Below are 14,254 nucleotides of genomic sequence, written 5' to 3'. Positions count from 1 at the left end.
CTGACCTTCCAGAGAATCCGGAAAAAAAGAGAGAAAAATATAAAGAATGTAATTAGGAGAATGTCTATCTGACTGAACTTGAAAGGATCATATGGAAACTGTGTGTTGCTACTTTCCAGGTGAATGCTTTCTTTTTTGAATGATCAGGTTGCTGCCCTTTTTAACTAGCCCTGGTTACACGGAAGGTAATCAGTGACAGCAGTGTGGGAACAAAACAAATTTTCCCACCGCTTCTCACCTTCTGTGCCAAATATGTGTGTGTGCCAGTTTCTGAAAGCAGTCTTCCGTGTCTGTTCGTATCTGGGTTTCTGTGTAAACTCACTGTCGTGTGCCATGTCTACATCATGAACTGGGCACGAGTCTGAGCAGAAAAGTTGATTGTGATGTTTCCGTATTAGTGCACCCCGTGATGACCTCTGTCTCTCCTCCTCTCTGTGTTTCAGCGAGCGTTCACTGTGATAGTGGAGGCGTGGGACAGGGACAACGGCACACACAGCAATGGTAAGGTCCACCTTTCAGTGTTCTTTCCATCGTTTCCATCTATCTCAATGATGAGAGAGTGACATTTAGGCTTTTTTAAATCTTTAAATAATCAAGAAAATAAATTATTATCAGCTGACTTCTTTTTGTTTGGATGGTTCAAGGGGCATAAATGCATAAATGCACAGTTCATTTATGATAAACTCACTGAACATTGTCAAGACATCAGCACAGACAGTGTGAACTGGAAAGATCAAATCTACTTGTGAAGCTTCTAACCGACCTGCCTGCCAGCACCAGATTTCTTTAGTACACAGCTGTATCCTGTTTACACACTTCTGGTCTCAGTTCTGTTTGGCTTTGTTTTCCAGCACCATAGTGAGGAAGGTTAATTGAAGGATGCAATCTACGTTAGGAGGCAACGCTTCGTTAGCGTTGTTGGCTTTATTTTCCCGGAGTTGATTCAGGACCCGGTTCATTTAGTGCCAGGGTTCTCAAGGTGTGTCATGTGGGTCGATGACGGCTCTGGGGAGCTGCTGTACATTTCATCCATCCACAAGGGAGCTTTTCTTCTCATTTTTCAGCTTCTTGTTCTAGCTATAAAAATCTTCTTAATATTCACAGCTGGTGTCAAGGAATAAAGAAAAAATGCAATAAAATGCTTATAAACCTTACAAAAAAATGGCTGTTCCTAACATAAACCACCGTCACACAAACAGATGCATTAGAACAATTAAAGATGATGTGTCACTCTAAATTTGAAGTTCATTATTAAATCTTGAGAACCCTTGATTCAGTGGCTTTAGCTTCATTTTTGTTCCACGCGTGCAGGAACAGACGCAGTGAGGAGAAAACTCCTTGAGTGAACCATTCAGCTGAAATTCAGTCCAATTTTATTTATATGAGATCAGGAGTGTAGCTGAAGGGAGGCCTGAGTAGCACCACTCCTTTCCCTATTTTCTGGGTGTTGTCAGCCCGTATCCAGACTGTATTTTGTTAGCTACATACGTGATGTTTTTATGCCACAGGAACAGCTCCTTACTCAATACATTAACTTTGTGTTAACTCATGATGGAAGCATTTATAGGTTTTCCCATAGTTAAGCCAAGATTTTACAATGTTAACCAAACAAACAAACACTTAGTGATAGTGGGGAGGAAAAAAAGCTCAAGACGAGTCAGGTCACACAGCCATCAGATGAGACATGAATAGCCGTGCAGACAGTAATGACAGTAAACACTTAGCAGGTCGGTGAGCCAGTAAGTGCAGATCAGACATAAATGCAGAAAAGGAAGAAAGTGAGCAAACCTCGGGCCAGAGAAGATGTAAACTTAATGGGATGCAATACTAGCATATGGATATGGATGCATAGCTTTAAAAGAGAGGAGGTGCTCGTCCATAATGTGAGGATTCCCAAACAGCTTTGGCTTTGTTTGCATCTAATATTGAAGGTAAAATGACCTTTTCACATTAATTTAAATGAAGATGACTGCTATGATCAACCACACACGTACACACAAACTGTGTTACTCTACCCTTCTCGGGGTCACCCAGGCTGTTTATGCCTCTCCTCTATATTAAGTCTGTGAGAGCATTGCCTCGTTAAGCCATTAATTGCAGACCCCCACCCCCACTTTTCGCTACCTCCTAATTAGCATCCTGGCAGCTGTCTGGCTACTGCACGCCACTTTGTTATCACTGTGACAGGCTGCTATGGCTCAGCGTGGACGGTGATTCGAGTACTTTTTAGCTTGCTAGATGTGATGGTGCAGCGGCAGGAGGGGGGTGCTTTACTTATCCCGGGAGGGGAGGCGTGTATTCTAAGGTAGTGACAGGCAGTCAGGCATGCAGGAGGTGCTGATGTGTCGACCGCCGTGTCTTGTCTTGCAGAGTTGGTCTGAGTCTCATTGCATGATCATAGGTTTCAGTCCTGAATCTGTCAGTTAGTCTGTCAGCAGTCGAGGGTCCTGTCAAGAGAGAAAGCTTACAGTTTGGGCTTAATTATAGGTCAAACTGGACAAACTAAAAATAGATATTTAATGATATAATGAGAAGCCACCACAAGTGTCTTTCCAAAGCTGTTTGGGGATTAAGTGTTGACTTCTCGGTGTATCTGCCTACTTTCGCTTGTCTTTTCTGCCTCCGTTTTGGGATTTCCTACATTTTCGCGACGCACGTCAGAGAGCAGGCCCAAACCTGCAGCATCCTGCTGTGTGTGTGTGTGAGAGTGGAGCAGGTGGAGGTGGAGCAAACATTAGTGATAGTGTAGCATAATTATAGAGAAGGAGAAAGTTCTCATGTGCCCAGGCGTGCACAAGAATAGGAATCTACGTAGGGATGTCCCAATCAAGTTGAGCTTTGCCCAGGAGCCCAGAAATGAATGCTTTGAATATCTTCCAACCCAAACCCTGTTTACTCTGTACTGTATTTTTTTTTTTCATGTGTAAAGCAGTTGCATCGTCCTTGGAGTTTGGTTAGGGATCTGCTGGGGTGGTGAAATCTGAGCATGATTTAGGCTGTCCCTCTTCATTTCCAGCCTCAACAAACTGCTAAGTTTAAGTACAGGGACTGAGGTCACCCTTCCAATGAGTGGACAACCTCCTGAGCCACAGCCAGCCCTAGTCATGCGGGTTGGCCAGAGAGGTGGCCAGACTTCAGTCTGTAGTGGCCATTGTGTAATAAACAGTGGTTTGATTAATTAATCTACTGGTTCTTTTTCAGATTTGGTCTGTGGAATTTTTGTAAATGGTCTAAAATCTTATAAAAGCTTTTATTATTATACATTTTTTATTACTTTTATTTTACAGTTCATTAAACAGCAAGCATAGTCAATTACTTTATTTTTTTCTGCTACTTATATCATTATGAATTGATTATTTTTAGACTGATGATCATAAAAAAAAATCCAAATTCAAACCACAAACTCTGGTTGCTTTCGTACAGAGTCTTCGATGGTAAGTCCACTGTCATGACTCACAGTCAGGGGATAATTAACATGGCTTACCTTTGTTTAATTCAGAGTAATGAGAGAAGTATTGCTCTTTTCCCAAAATATCTAACACTTTATCAGCAGCTCATCACTTAAACAACAACATTAAAGTGTGACGTGTCTCAATGTGTCGATTTTTCCTCTCAACTTCTGGTAAATATTCTGAGAGCATACGAGGGGAGTTTCCTCGCCTGCGTTTCAGTGTATGCATGAACAGGCCTGGGCTGCAGGTTGCAGAGGCCTCAGGAAAAAGAAGGCCTCGCAAAGGTTGTTTATGTTTCAGGAAGCCCCCCCCCCCGCCTGTTTCAGAGCAAAACAGAAAAGCCTTGGGAAAAGAGGGCTGGGATGTTATTGAGCATCAGAGCTGGTGCATTGTTGGTGTATTGGGGAAGAATTATGAATTATGCATGTCAGACTGATTGGATGGTAGTATGAATGATGCTAAAACACTGGTAGCATTCTCTAGAGATAAGCTCAGCTTTGGTCCTAAAAGTATTAAAAATACATCAGCCAGCTGCACGTCTGGAATGGAGATGACGATGGTTTTTTGAGGTTCCCCTTTAAATCTTGAATGTAATGGAAACCTGCAGAGGTCTCTGCACGTATAGTGATGATTTCAACTTTAAAAAATGGATGATTTGCTTCTTCACTGATGGGAAATATCAGTGAGTCTTTTGCTAAGTTGTGCCAAACTATTAACTGTCATCGAATAATTTATGATAAAGTTTTGGCAATCAAAGGAAGGAGTTGATTTAGTGCATTTTTTGCCCTTTAATTTGCCATTTAACTCAGATCTGTCTGTAGTGCCAAGCAGGTCACAACAAATCCTCAGATGAGAGGACTGCTCCATTAATATTTATGGGAAAAAAACAGGTTTATTACAGTTGCCTTAAGAAGGTAGGGAGATGACAAATGGCTGTAAACGTTAGGTGGTACACCTGGAGGAAGATGGTTCACAAAGGAAAGTAACTCCTTGCCAACCAGTTAGCTCATGGTTTCACTGGAGAATGTAAGAGTCACGTCACTCAGCTGGCATTCTTTCTCGGTGTTCTGTTTGTTGGTGTCTTTAAGCAAGAAAGAAAAGTTGGGACAGACATTGCAGAACTTTTCTGATTCTGATTTTTGTTATCAGCTCAGCTGTAGTCACAACCCCGTGTCTTATTCAGACAATTGGTTTGGAGAAATTGTGAGGAAACAGGTGTAGATTTTGCAGACTCAAACAAAAAACAGTAACAACAACTTCTGCAAAATGCTAGATGTCAGGTAGAGAAAGAGGTCAAAGTTCAAAGACCCCCAGCCCCTCTTAAAGCTCTCCTGTCCCATGAACTGTGTCGCACATTGCCTGACAACTGAAACTGTTGGACAAAGCCATCACTCTACATTTTTAAAATTAATTCCTCTCTTTGAAAGCAAAGACAATCGTGCTGCTCTTGACATGATCAGCTGCTCGGATCTGAAGCCCCTCGTTGTTTATATAAGCTGGTTTTTAAATGGCCTTCCCTCGCCTGCTCTCCCTAGTAACAACGGCCCCTCTTAGTGTGTCTCCTCCACTACAGAGGGAGCTCATGATTGGTCTATATTTTTATATCTAATTGCTGGAGATGAACAGCAGTGAGTGAGTGCCTGGGTGTTTCAGGTGGTGGGTGTGGGACTGAAATCTGTGGCAGTGTGTTAACTCACAGTGAGCCTCAGTAAATCAGGACAGTGTGAAAATGGATTCTAGGTCTTTTAGCTTTTCAGTCATTTTTCTACACTGTCTAACTTAGGAAGTTGAGCTATTGTAGGGTAAATGTTGTTCACAAATATATTTAAGGTATTATATTACCATAACTATTGACCATAAATATTTTTTAAAAAGTTATTTTATAAACACAACTTCACAGTCTTATTCTTCTGCCATGACTAAAGAGGTGTGAAAAGTGGCTAAATCCAGTAATGTAAAGGTGGACATGCCTTCCTGCTGTAATCTAAAGTCAGTATGGGAATGCTTTAAATGTGCATTACTTTTAAAGGCCAGCAGGGGGTGTCACCTTTGCTGCCTCTGATTGTAAGTTAAAACTATGAGAAAATTACCCCACTGCTCACTTGATGTGTGACCTGAGTAAACACTCCCCTGATGAGTTTATGGTCTCAGTCTTTAGTCTCGGAGCTTATTTATTGCAACACAATGTTCCTTTTTGTAAATAATGTCACATATAGGCTAAAAGGGGTTTCTCAGCTCAGATCTACCCATGACTCATCACAACTTAAAAAAAAATACATTGCATTCTAAGCTAGCAACAATGACATGAACTGAGCGTGAGGTTCAAGAGTGTCTGACACTTGAGCTGAGACAGCTTAGATGACTATATAGATCTCGAAACATGTATAAAAAAAAGCCAACCACATCCCTATTCCAAAAAGGAAAACTCAATGCTTACTTACTGAATGAAAATCTGAATCAAACGTTAAGGTGTAGTCCTATCTCTGGGGCTTTTTGTTTTTTGCATAGATAATTTGCATTTTGGAAGGAAAAGTTTTGCTAAACTAAAGGCAACCCAAGTTATAATGGAAACATATCATTAATAGCATTGTCAGCATTTAGCTTATGAGCCAGGAGAGAAAAACGAGTCTTTCAGTCCATCTCCACCTTGTCACTCTCTAAAAACATGAGAATGCAGAGAAGCCTGCTGGGTCGTGGTGCTTCTGTTCCTTGAGAACGAGCTAAAGGGCCTTTCCTATGTCGCCCTTCCTTGCCTGTTCCCCGTCTCTTATTATTTCCGGCCTGGCTCCGATGAAGTCGAGCTGGATATCCTGAAAGTGGGTGGCAGGAGAGGAGGGGGCCTGAAAAGCATTTCACCAAGCAGGAAAACTGAAAAAGCATTTCGGTTATCAAGCCCTCGCAGACCTCGCTTGTGCTTGCTTAATTTTCCGATTCTTTCACTCTTTTTCCTCAACTTTTATTTTTTCTTTTACCACATTCTTGATAGAACAGAGTGAAGCTTGACCAGAGGTTACACCTCAAAACATCAGATCTTTTGAGCATTTCTGTGTTTTTTGTTCTTTATCTGTATACATGAAAATGAATCACTACTTCAACTTTTCCTAGACTGCGAAAGGAAGTCTGTCCACGTATACCATGTGAGGCAAAATTTGAACTGCATCACCAGTTGACAGGCTTTGGATTTTTTCACAGTACAAGTTGTGACTGTAGCAAAGATAATCTGTCAGGAATTAGTGCACATTATAAACAGCACTAATGACGGCACTTGATTTTAGCCAGTTTAGCGACAGGAAAGTTAGTCACGGAGTACCACAGGGCTCTGCACTGGGGCCTCAAGAATTCATCGTTCAGTATTGTGAACCTTCCATTGCTATGCAGTTGGCAACCAGCTATATTGACCTAAAAAGCTGGGAGAGATAACCCTGTGAAAATCGACTGACGTTGTTTCCATGAGCTGCAGGTTTTTTTTAGTTAAAAGGAAAAATTGTCCACTGAGTAAATAACAAGCATAATTTGTCATAGCATTTTTTTAACATCTGTTTCTGTATCATCTGTTTTTGCTTTGTCCAGATGATGAGCTACTGATAGTGCGCAGCATCCACAGAGGAATGATTAACCCTGGAGAGGAGAAACAAGTGGTGGAATATAAAACTTTGATTGCTAGTATTGGCTACACCATCCGTGTGCGCTGTGATGAAAACTACTATGGCACCAAATGCAATAAAGTATGCCGTCCACGCAATGACTACTTCGGCCATTATGTGTGCGACCAAACTGGAAACCAAGAATGTATGGAGGGCTGGACAGGGCCTGACTGCAACAAAGGTAGGAAAAAATATATCAGTCAAAGTGCAAACAGCAACACAATCTACCATGTAATAATGTTAACAAGAAAATAAAAATAATTAATCCTTAACTAATAATTAACTAAATAATACAATATAAACCTTAAATCTTCAGTGTCATAACCAGTTAATAATGTATCTATTTCTCACTATTTCATAGTGAAATCGCAGCACTTTTTATGGGGGAGTACTGGTATATGTGCAATGAATCAAAATGAATCAAAACTGTCTTTTAGAAGCTCTCATTGGCATCATTTTCCACTTTGTTTTTAAATGTTTTTTTTTTAATTACTTACCACTTTTGGAAAGCCAAAAGCAGCCAGGTTCAAATAAACACTCCTCATCCAAGCTTACTATGATCACGTGGATCCTCAGTTTTTCCTTCCTTATTGCCCTTTTTGGATGAAATTCAGAAGTTCACGGAAATTCGTGTCAAATGTCACTTTGCAAGAATGTGAAGAATGTCTGGAAATTCCTGCCATTGCTGAAGGCACCTTCAGCTGTCTTGACAGTTCATCCATCTATTGTCACAACAGTTTCTCTGCATTTTCACGAGCAGGGAGGGCTAAGGAAGGACATTTTAATGACTGAAAGCTCAAAAGAATTCAAATGCTTTATGTTAGCCTTATTATGCTTTTAAATAAAAGAGTTTTTCACAATTTTTGGACAAATCCATACATGTCGTTTTCTCTTTTCCTTCTCAAAAGCCATCTGCAAACAAGGCTGCAGCCCCATCCACGGGATTTGTAATGTGCCAGGAGAATGCAAGTAAGTCACCTCTAGTTTTTTTTTTATGCACCTCTTTGTTTCTCTTACGGCATTGTTGTCAAGTGATGGAAAATATGTTCTTGTTTGGATGGAAACCCCATCACCACCACCACCACCTCCAACACATAGGGAGTTAATGAGAATAACAGTCCTGACACAACAGAGTGGTGAGTGGGTGAGGGGGTTGTTAATAACATACCAAGCAGCCTAACCCCGCATCACTCTTAACTCCCCCATCCCAGTCTGATGCATTGCCCCCCATTCCTCCACCTCCATCCCTCAGCTCCACTCTGATCCAGAAGCTATTGTTCTGCTTCCTGTTCTAAAGCTGGCCTGCTCTTGCCCGCACACAGAAAGAGAGAAAGCAGCCTGTTTTTTTTTTGTTTTTTCTTCCATGTTTCCTTCCTCATCCTTCTCCAGCAACAGAGAGGCACCGTACCTCCCCGCAGTCCCTTCCCTCCACCACCCTCTTCCAGTGTCTGGAGCCCACATCACCTCTTCCTATCCTGGATCTTGTTATGGCTGGCACTCTTATGTTAGGAAGTGTGGATTCCGCGCACAAAGCTACAGACAGCAAGCGGGGATAAAGACAGGGGGCATTGAGGGCAGTGTCACTGGTTGCTAATGGTAACTCAAATTATAGGTCAATACATAGTCTGTGAGTACCTCGAATATAAATATATAATAAGGTAATCAAGTCCATTTACACAAACAACACAAAGTACATGAAATAAGAAATACCAATTACTTAAATGACATTTTACGTGTCAAAACCAAGAGAACTTACCTCACTACAGATAACCTTCATTATGCTTTGGTTGACACAGGCTAAGGGACATGTCATCGACCCCCTGACAATCTTGAGTCACTAGGAGAAAAAAAATGTATTTTTCTGAGTGGTTCTTGTGGCAGATTGCTGGTCACTAACAGATGCAGTCACACGTCAGTTTCTTGAAAGATGTCGATTTGTCTGCATACCTCAATCTCATAAAAAAAGAAAGTGAACAATGATCATCTTCAAAGTAAAAGATTTGGCTGACCACAAGTTTAAAAAGTTGTGGGTTGAATTTTTACCTTGAGGAGACCATTTTTCATGTACGGTATACGTGACAACCTGCTACTGACCAAACCAATCACAAGGAGGTTGTATATATATACATGTGACCAATTTCATTTTCTCCAACTACCAGCAACTCTCAGAAAACATTTTTAAACCAGTTGGAGAACACACACTGTTGTCTAGCGATTGGCTGTACTTTACCTGAGTAATTTAGCCTTGATAATTCATTGGATGAACGTTCTATGAGATACCAAATACAACAAATCAGAGATGCTACTGCTCCAAAAAAAATTGTATTTCATGGCTCCCGTGTGTTCATGAAAAGTATTAGACCAGTACTTCTACACTAGCTACAGTGTTTTTGCTTAAAGCAACAAGCATTCAAAAAAGGCTGATGAAGCGTTTACAGTTATGTGAACAGCAGAGATGGCAGCAGAGAGATATTTAGATTTGATTACATTTGGAACTGAACTGTACATTTAGACAGAGTGGAACACAAGCTTTAAAAAGCCAAACTACACACACACACACACACACACACACACACACACACACACACACACACACACACACACACACACAAACACACACATAGTGCCAAGTATTTGGAAACATCAGAAGAGCAGCGTTGACAGAAGGGAGGGAGGGAGGTTAGGGTTTTACACTGTGGCAGGTTTGATTAGGTTTGATGAGGCTGACATTTCTCATTGAAAATGGCCAGAGGATTGTAAGAGAAAGCAACACCCTGGAATGTGCCTCAACATGTGATTTGGAGCTTCGTCGCCATCAGGTGCGCACATACGCGCAGCGCTGAGAAAGAGAAGAAGCAAAAGAGAAAGAGAGAGTCGGGGGATAGTTCACATTTATACGAACACATAACAAAACTGTAAGCCTAACTGTGTGAGAATAAAACTAAAACAGACACACCTGACAATAAACGTAACACTCTTGAGCACAGAAAAACTGATATGAAATGAATTATGAAATGAATTGCATTAGAAGGATTTATTTGTATTATATATCAATGTTAAGGTTGAAATGCTGATCTATGTCACAATTTATTCAGAAGAAAAACAAACAGTCTCTTGTCTATCACACCAACTTCGTACTTTAGCCTTAATCGATCTTTAATTTAAATTAATCCACCTTCTAAAACAAGGTATTTTAGCTAACTATGCCTTCTCTTTAAGCCAACTTTCTTACTGGATAATAGCAGGTGAGTGGGGCTCCTGTGAGACTAACCTACTAAGGGTATCCCCTGTCTTTGACATCATACAGGTCCAAGAGAAAAAAAACTGTATAAAACTTCACGTTTAGAGCAGTCTGAAGTCTTCTCATGACCTTTTGGTTCATGGGGATCACTTGCGTATACACTGCCTTCATTACTTGAGGTAAAACATAATTAGCCCCCTTTCAATGGAGTCAGTGGAAAAGTCTTAAATGGATCCAGCCACTTCCACTTTATATTGATGCAATGAAAATTGTGGATGATACAGGCCCTTTAATTAAAAATCCAATTTCACCGTTTACAAAGCACGTAAATCTAATAACGTACAGGGAGGATCCGTTTATTCAGAAGACAGCCACCTAAGCCGCAAATATGCGCCTGTCAAACGTTACAGTGTGGCTCAGCCTGTGGTGTCAGGTGCAAATTGATTGAAAGCTCCAGAAAAATCACACGTAATGCGATCTCGCAAAACAAACGGGCTTGTATTAATATGATTCAAATAGAAAACCGTGTCAGGGCGAACGCATACCGAACAAGTTAGAGCGAATGTGATGTCAGAAGAAGTATTAAACCCCGATTCTTTTGTCCCCATGATAGAACAGAGAAAACCCGACTCATAGCGGTCAAAACATTTTATATTTCAGAGAGGAGGAAAAAAACAGAAGAAGAAGAAGTAGTTACTGGGTTAATGTCTGGGAAATTTTGAGGGAAGAGAAAAGAGAAAGAAACAGGGGGAAAAAAAGCATCTCAGCCTGGCAGAAGGAAACTAAAAATGTGTGTTTGGTATCTTGTTTCTTACACACAGCGCATTCACAACCTACGCTCCCTCATGTGACACTACTAAACATGTAGCTAGGCAACAGCAGGCTAAGTCCGTCTGCTGGATTTGGGCGCGAGACTTGCCTGTAAATAATTCAGCGGTCCCACACACGGACACTCACACACACAGCCCCCTCTACCTCGGCCCACCGTCCCGTCTTCAGGGTGTGGTTTGTCTGAGGGGCAGCGGCGGGGCGTGGGGTTTTGTGGTAAAGGAGGGATATTTTAGGCCCTGGCTTGGCCCCCATGGCCCCCTCCATTGATGGGACAGCAGCAGCCCAGTGACGGTGCTTGTGGGTAATGCCACCCTTGGCCTGTGGCTGCCCGAAACCATTTCCCTGCTCTCCCACACTGCAGCCAGACAGGCTGTCCGCTCTGCCACCGCTGACAGTGTGCAGGGCACTATTGCCAACCGCAGAGCCGGACAACACTGCATACAGTAGTAAACAATACATAGCACTGTCTCCCAGACACACAAACACACACATATGCATAAGTGAATTGCAAATACAGAGCGAGATCAGATGAAAATTGCAGTCATGCATACAGTTAAAAACATTTCTACTTGCAAGTTGTGCATGAGACCAAACTGTCTGTGCATGTTTTGATGTAATCAGAACTTGGTCACTGCTCCATTTCTTTCTTTGTTTTAAGTGTGCCTCTGTTTGCCTGATACCACACACAGGTATTCCAAGCTCATTTAATAGGAAAGGCCACCAGCTACAGAAAATATGTTGTTAGCATTTTGCATGAATTGAGTTTAAAGACCGTTAGAGCAAAATTTGAAATTAGCTACCATAATAAATGTGATCCTGGGTCAAATAGGCTTTATTCTTTTGGTTTCTGATAGTTTTCCTGGACGCCAGGGCCCAGTCACATTTTTTTTTTTGAGTGCTGTCCCGTCTGTCATTGTCCCAAAGTACTACAGCACATCACAGCAGGCTACAGAGACCCATTTCGCTGCCTTTTGGTCTTTTGGTCGGCTTCCATTTTGAAGTGTTCATGAGAGTCGAAGGAGAGGAGGGCTGGTTGGGTGGGGAGGTGGGTTTTGCGGGCCCCAAAATAGCCCCAACGGAGAAATGACAGGACAGGTGGGGCAAGGTTACCACTGGCCTTGGAATAACAGAGCGCTGCCATATACCAACAGATTAGCTAACCCTGTGCCTGCCTCTGCTTCGAGACGACTAAGCCTCGTTCCACAAAAAAACACCCGTTCCAAGTTTGCCCTCAAGCCACGCTCACGGCACAGGAAGAGGGCAGAGAGCAGACACGGCGTGCATGACGTCTGTGTGAAGAAATGCACAAAACAAACAAAATGGGCGGGCTCTTAGAAGGTCACTTTTCTCTTTTATCGACAGTATTTTGTAGATTACAGTATTGCCTCTGATGATATAAGTCGTATTATACACCAAGGAAGGCTTTAACTCTAATAAAAGTGCAGGTTTTTTTTGCTAATACTTAATACTTGGGAGTTTTGGACAAATATGTTGGCAAAATGAACAATTTGAAGACTTCTGATGAGACTTTTGGACTTTTATATTAGCAGTGAAGTCACATTTCATATATAAGTGCTACAGCAGTAAGACATAAGCTAGTTTTGAATAATTGACCTGAAACTTTGTAGGAAATGTGAATGAATGTGCACATGAAAGTAAGCATGACGAGATATTTGCAGACCCACACACACAACACACTCAGGAATGTCCCCTGGCCCTGCATGTTCTAAGATTAGGAGTGGCAGCAAACATGTCACTCACCTCGATGAAGATGCTTTGTCCTGCTGTGGCGTTCAGCTGCAGTGTCACAGTGGTAATGTGTGGCTGAGTCAAGTACAGTGATGTTTGTACTTGCTGACCCTTCATGTATGCAGAATTCTTCCCTCTCTGAACTCCATAAATTGCCCTTTTTTTGGCACCCGGCAGCATCCCTCGTGTTCACCAGCCATGTCCCACTGGCACGATGGCATGACATCAAGTGCTCCTCTGTGTTTCCCGACATCGTAGAAGTATTAAATGACTTTATTGTTATCAATACGTAACTATCACTCTTTCTCAAGGCTAAATCCTCCTACCCCCCCACCCTTTCCCCTCGCATTTTTAAGCGTGTCTGTGTGCCTGATGCTCCCTCAAGCTGGTTGTGCTATTAAGAACACATTCTTATTGTGCGTGTGAAATAAGAGGCACTTATTTTGCTAATAAATACACTCACCCACTGTTTTCCCTCTTCTATGTGTGCTTTTTATTTATTAGTAATGGCACAAGTATTTCAGTCCTCAGGAGCTTAACTGTCTGTAACCAGTTTTAGGGTTCATATTGCTCCTGATTGAGGAAAAGAAAGAAGCGAGGAGGCAAAAACAGCTGCCCAGGTGTGCTGTCTGTATCAACAGCAAAAGTATTTGGTAATTAAAATAAGGACATTTCTTTTCTCTGTGTTGCAGGTGTAACTACGGCTGGCAGGGTCCGTTGTGTGAGGAGTGCTTGCCATACCCAGGCTGTGTTCATGGTACCTGCAAGCAGCCCTGGCAGTGCAACTGTGAGAAGAACTGGGGAGGCCTGCTATGTGATAAAGGTCAGAAGTTAAATATGTTTTCTAAGATCTAAGATATCCATCTTTAACATAGCCAGAATTTCCAAGACAAACAATCCTTATGGTTATTTATTACAGACGCTAGCTCTGACGGGACCATGTTAGTCAACACAGGATTCTTATTCTGTGTGCACTAATTGACATGTGGCAGTATACCTCCGTTTTGTGGGGAGGGCGGCAGCATATAACCTGAATAGAATTAATTAAGTCAGAAACAACATGAATAGCGTGAAATAAGGAGCTGGGTTGGAGGTGGGTTGACAAGTGGCTTGCAGAGAGAGCGACTGCTTAAATAGATGCTCGAGGCTTAATTAAGCTGTGATCTTAAAATTAGTCAGTAAATAAAAAATGTCTTTGGGTTGTAGTGATCAAAGAAAATATAACTGTGACAACAATGTGAGCAGACATAATAGGTACCATTTCAGTTGTCCAATGTCTTGGAAATAAAGAAAACCTGTTGCTCCTGTAGGACTGTGATCCTTTGTTGTTGGATTCA

At 41.7% G+C, this 14,254-nt stretch overlaps 1 protein-coding gene across 2 annotated transcripts in view; it reads left to right on the top strand.

Moving 5' to 3' along the window:
• LOC113011733 (protein jagged-2-like) overlaps positions 1 to 14,254 on the top strand; it is a 49,959-nt gene that overhangs the window by 17,854 nt on the left and 17,851 nt on the right. For both annotated transcript variants that reach the window (XM_026151426.1, XM_026151427.1), the window contains exons 3-6: positions 444 to 501; positions 7,023 to 7,277; positions 8,005 to 8,065; positions 13,610 to 13,740. In XM_026151426.1, coding sequence (XP_026007211.1) covers positions 444 to 501; positions 7,023 to 7,277; positions 8,005 to 8,065; positions 13,610 to 13,740 — 505 coding nt within the window. The remainder of the gene's footprint in view (positions 1 to 443; positions 502 to 7,022; positions 7,278 to 8,004; positions 8,066 to 13,609; positions 13,741 to 14,254) is intronic.

The sequence above is a fragment of the Astatotilapia calliptera genome, chromosome 19 (assembly GCF_900246225.1).
Source record: "Astatotilapia calliptera chromosome 19, fAstCal1.2, whole genome shotgun sequence".
NCBI classification, from domain to species: Eukaryota; Metazoa; Chordata; class Actinopteri; order Cichliformes; family Cichlidae; genus Astatotilapia; species Astatotilapia calliptera.
The sequence above is the reverse complement of the archived record's forward strand: the minus strand, read 5'-3'. Positions and strand labels throughout refer to the sequence as shown.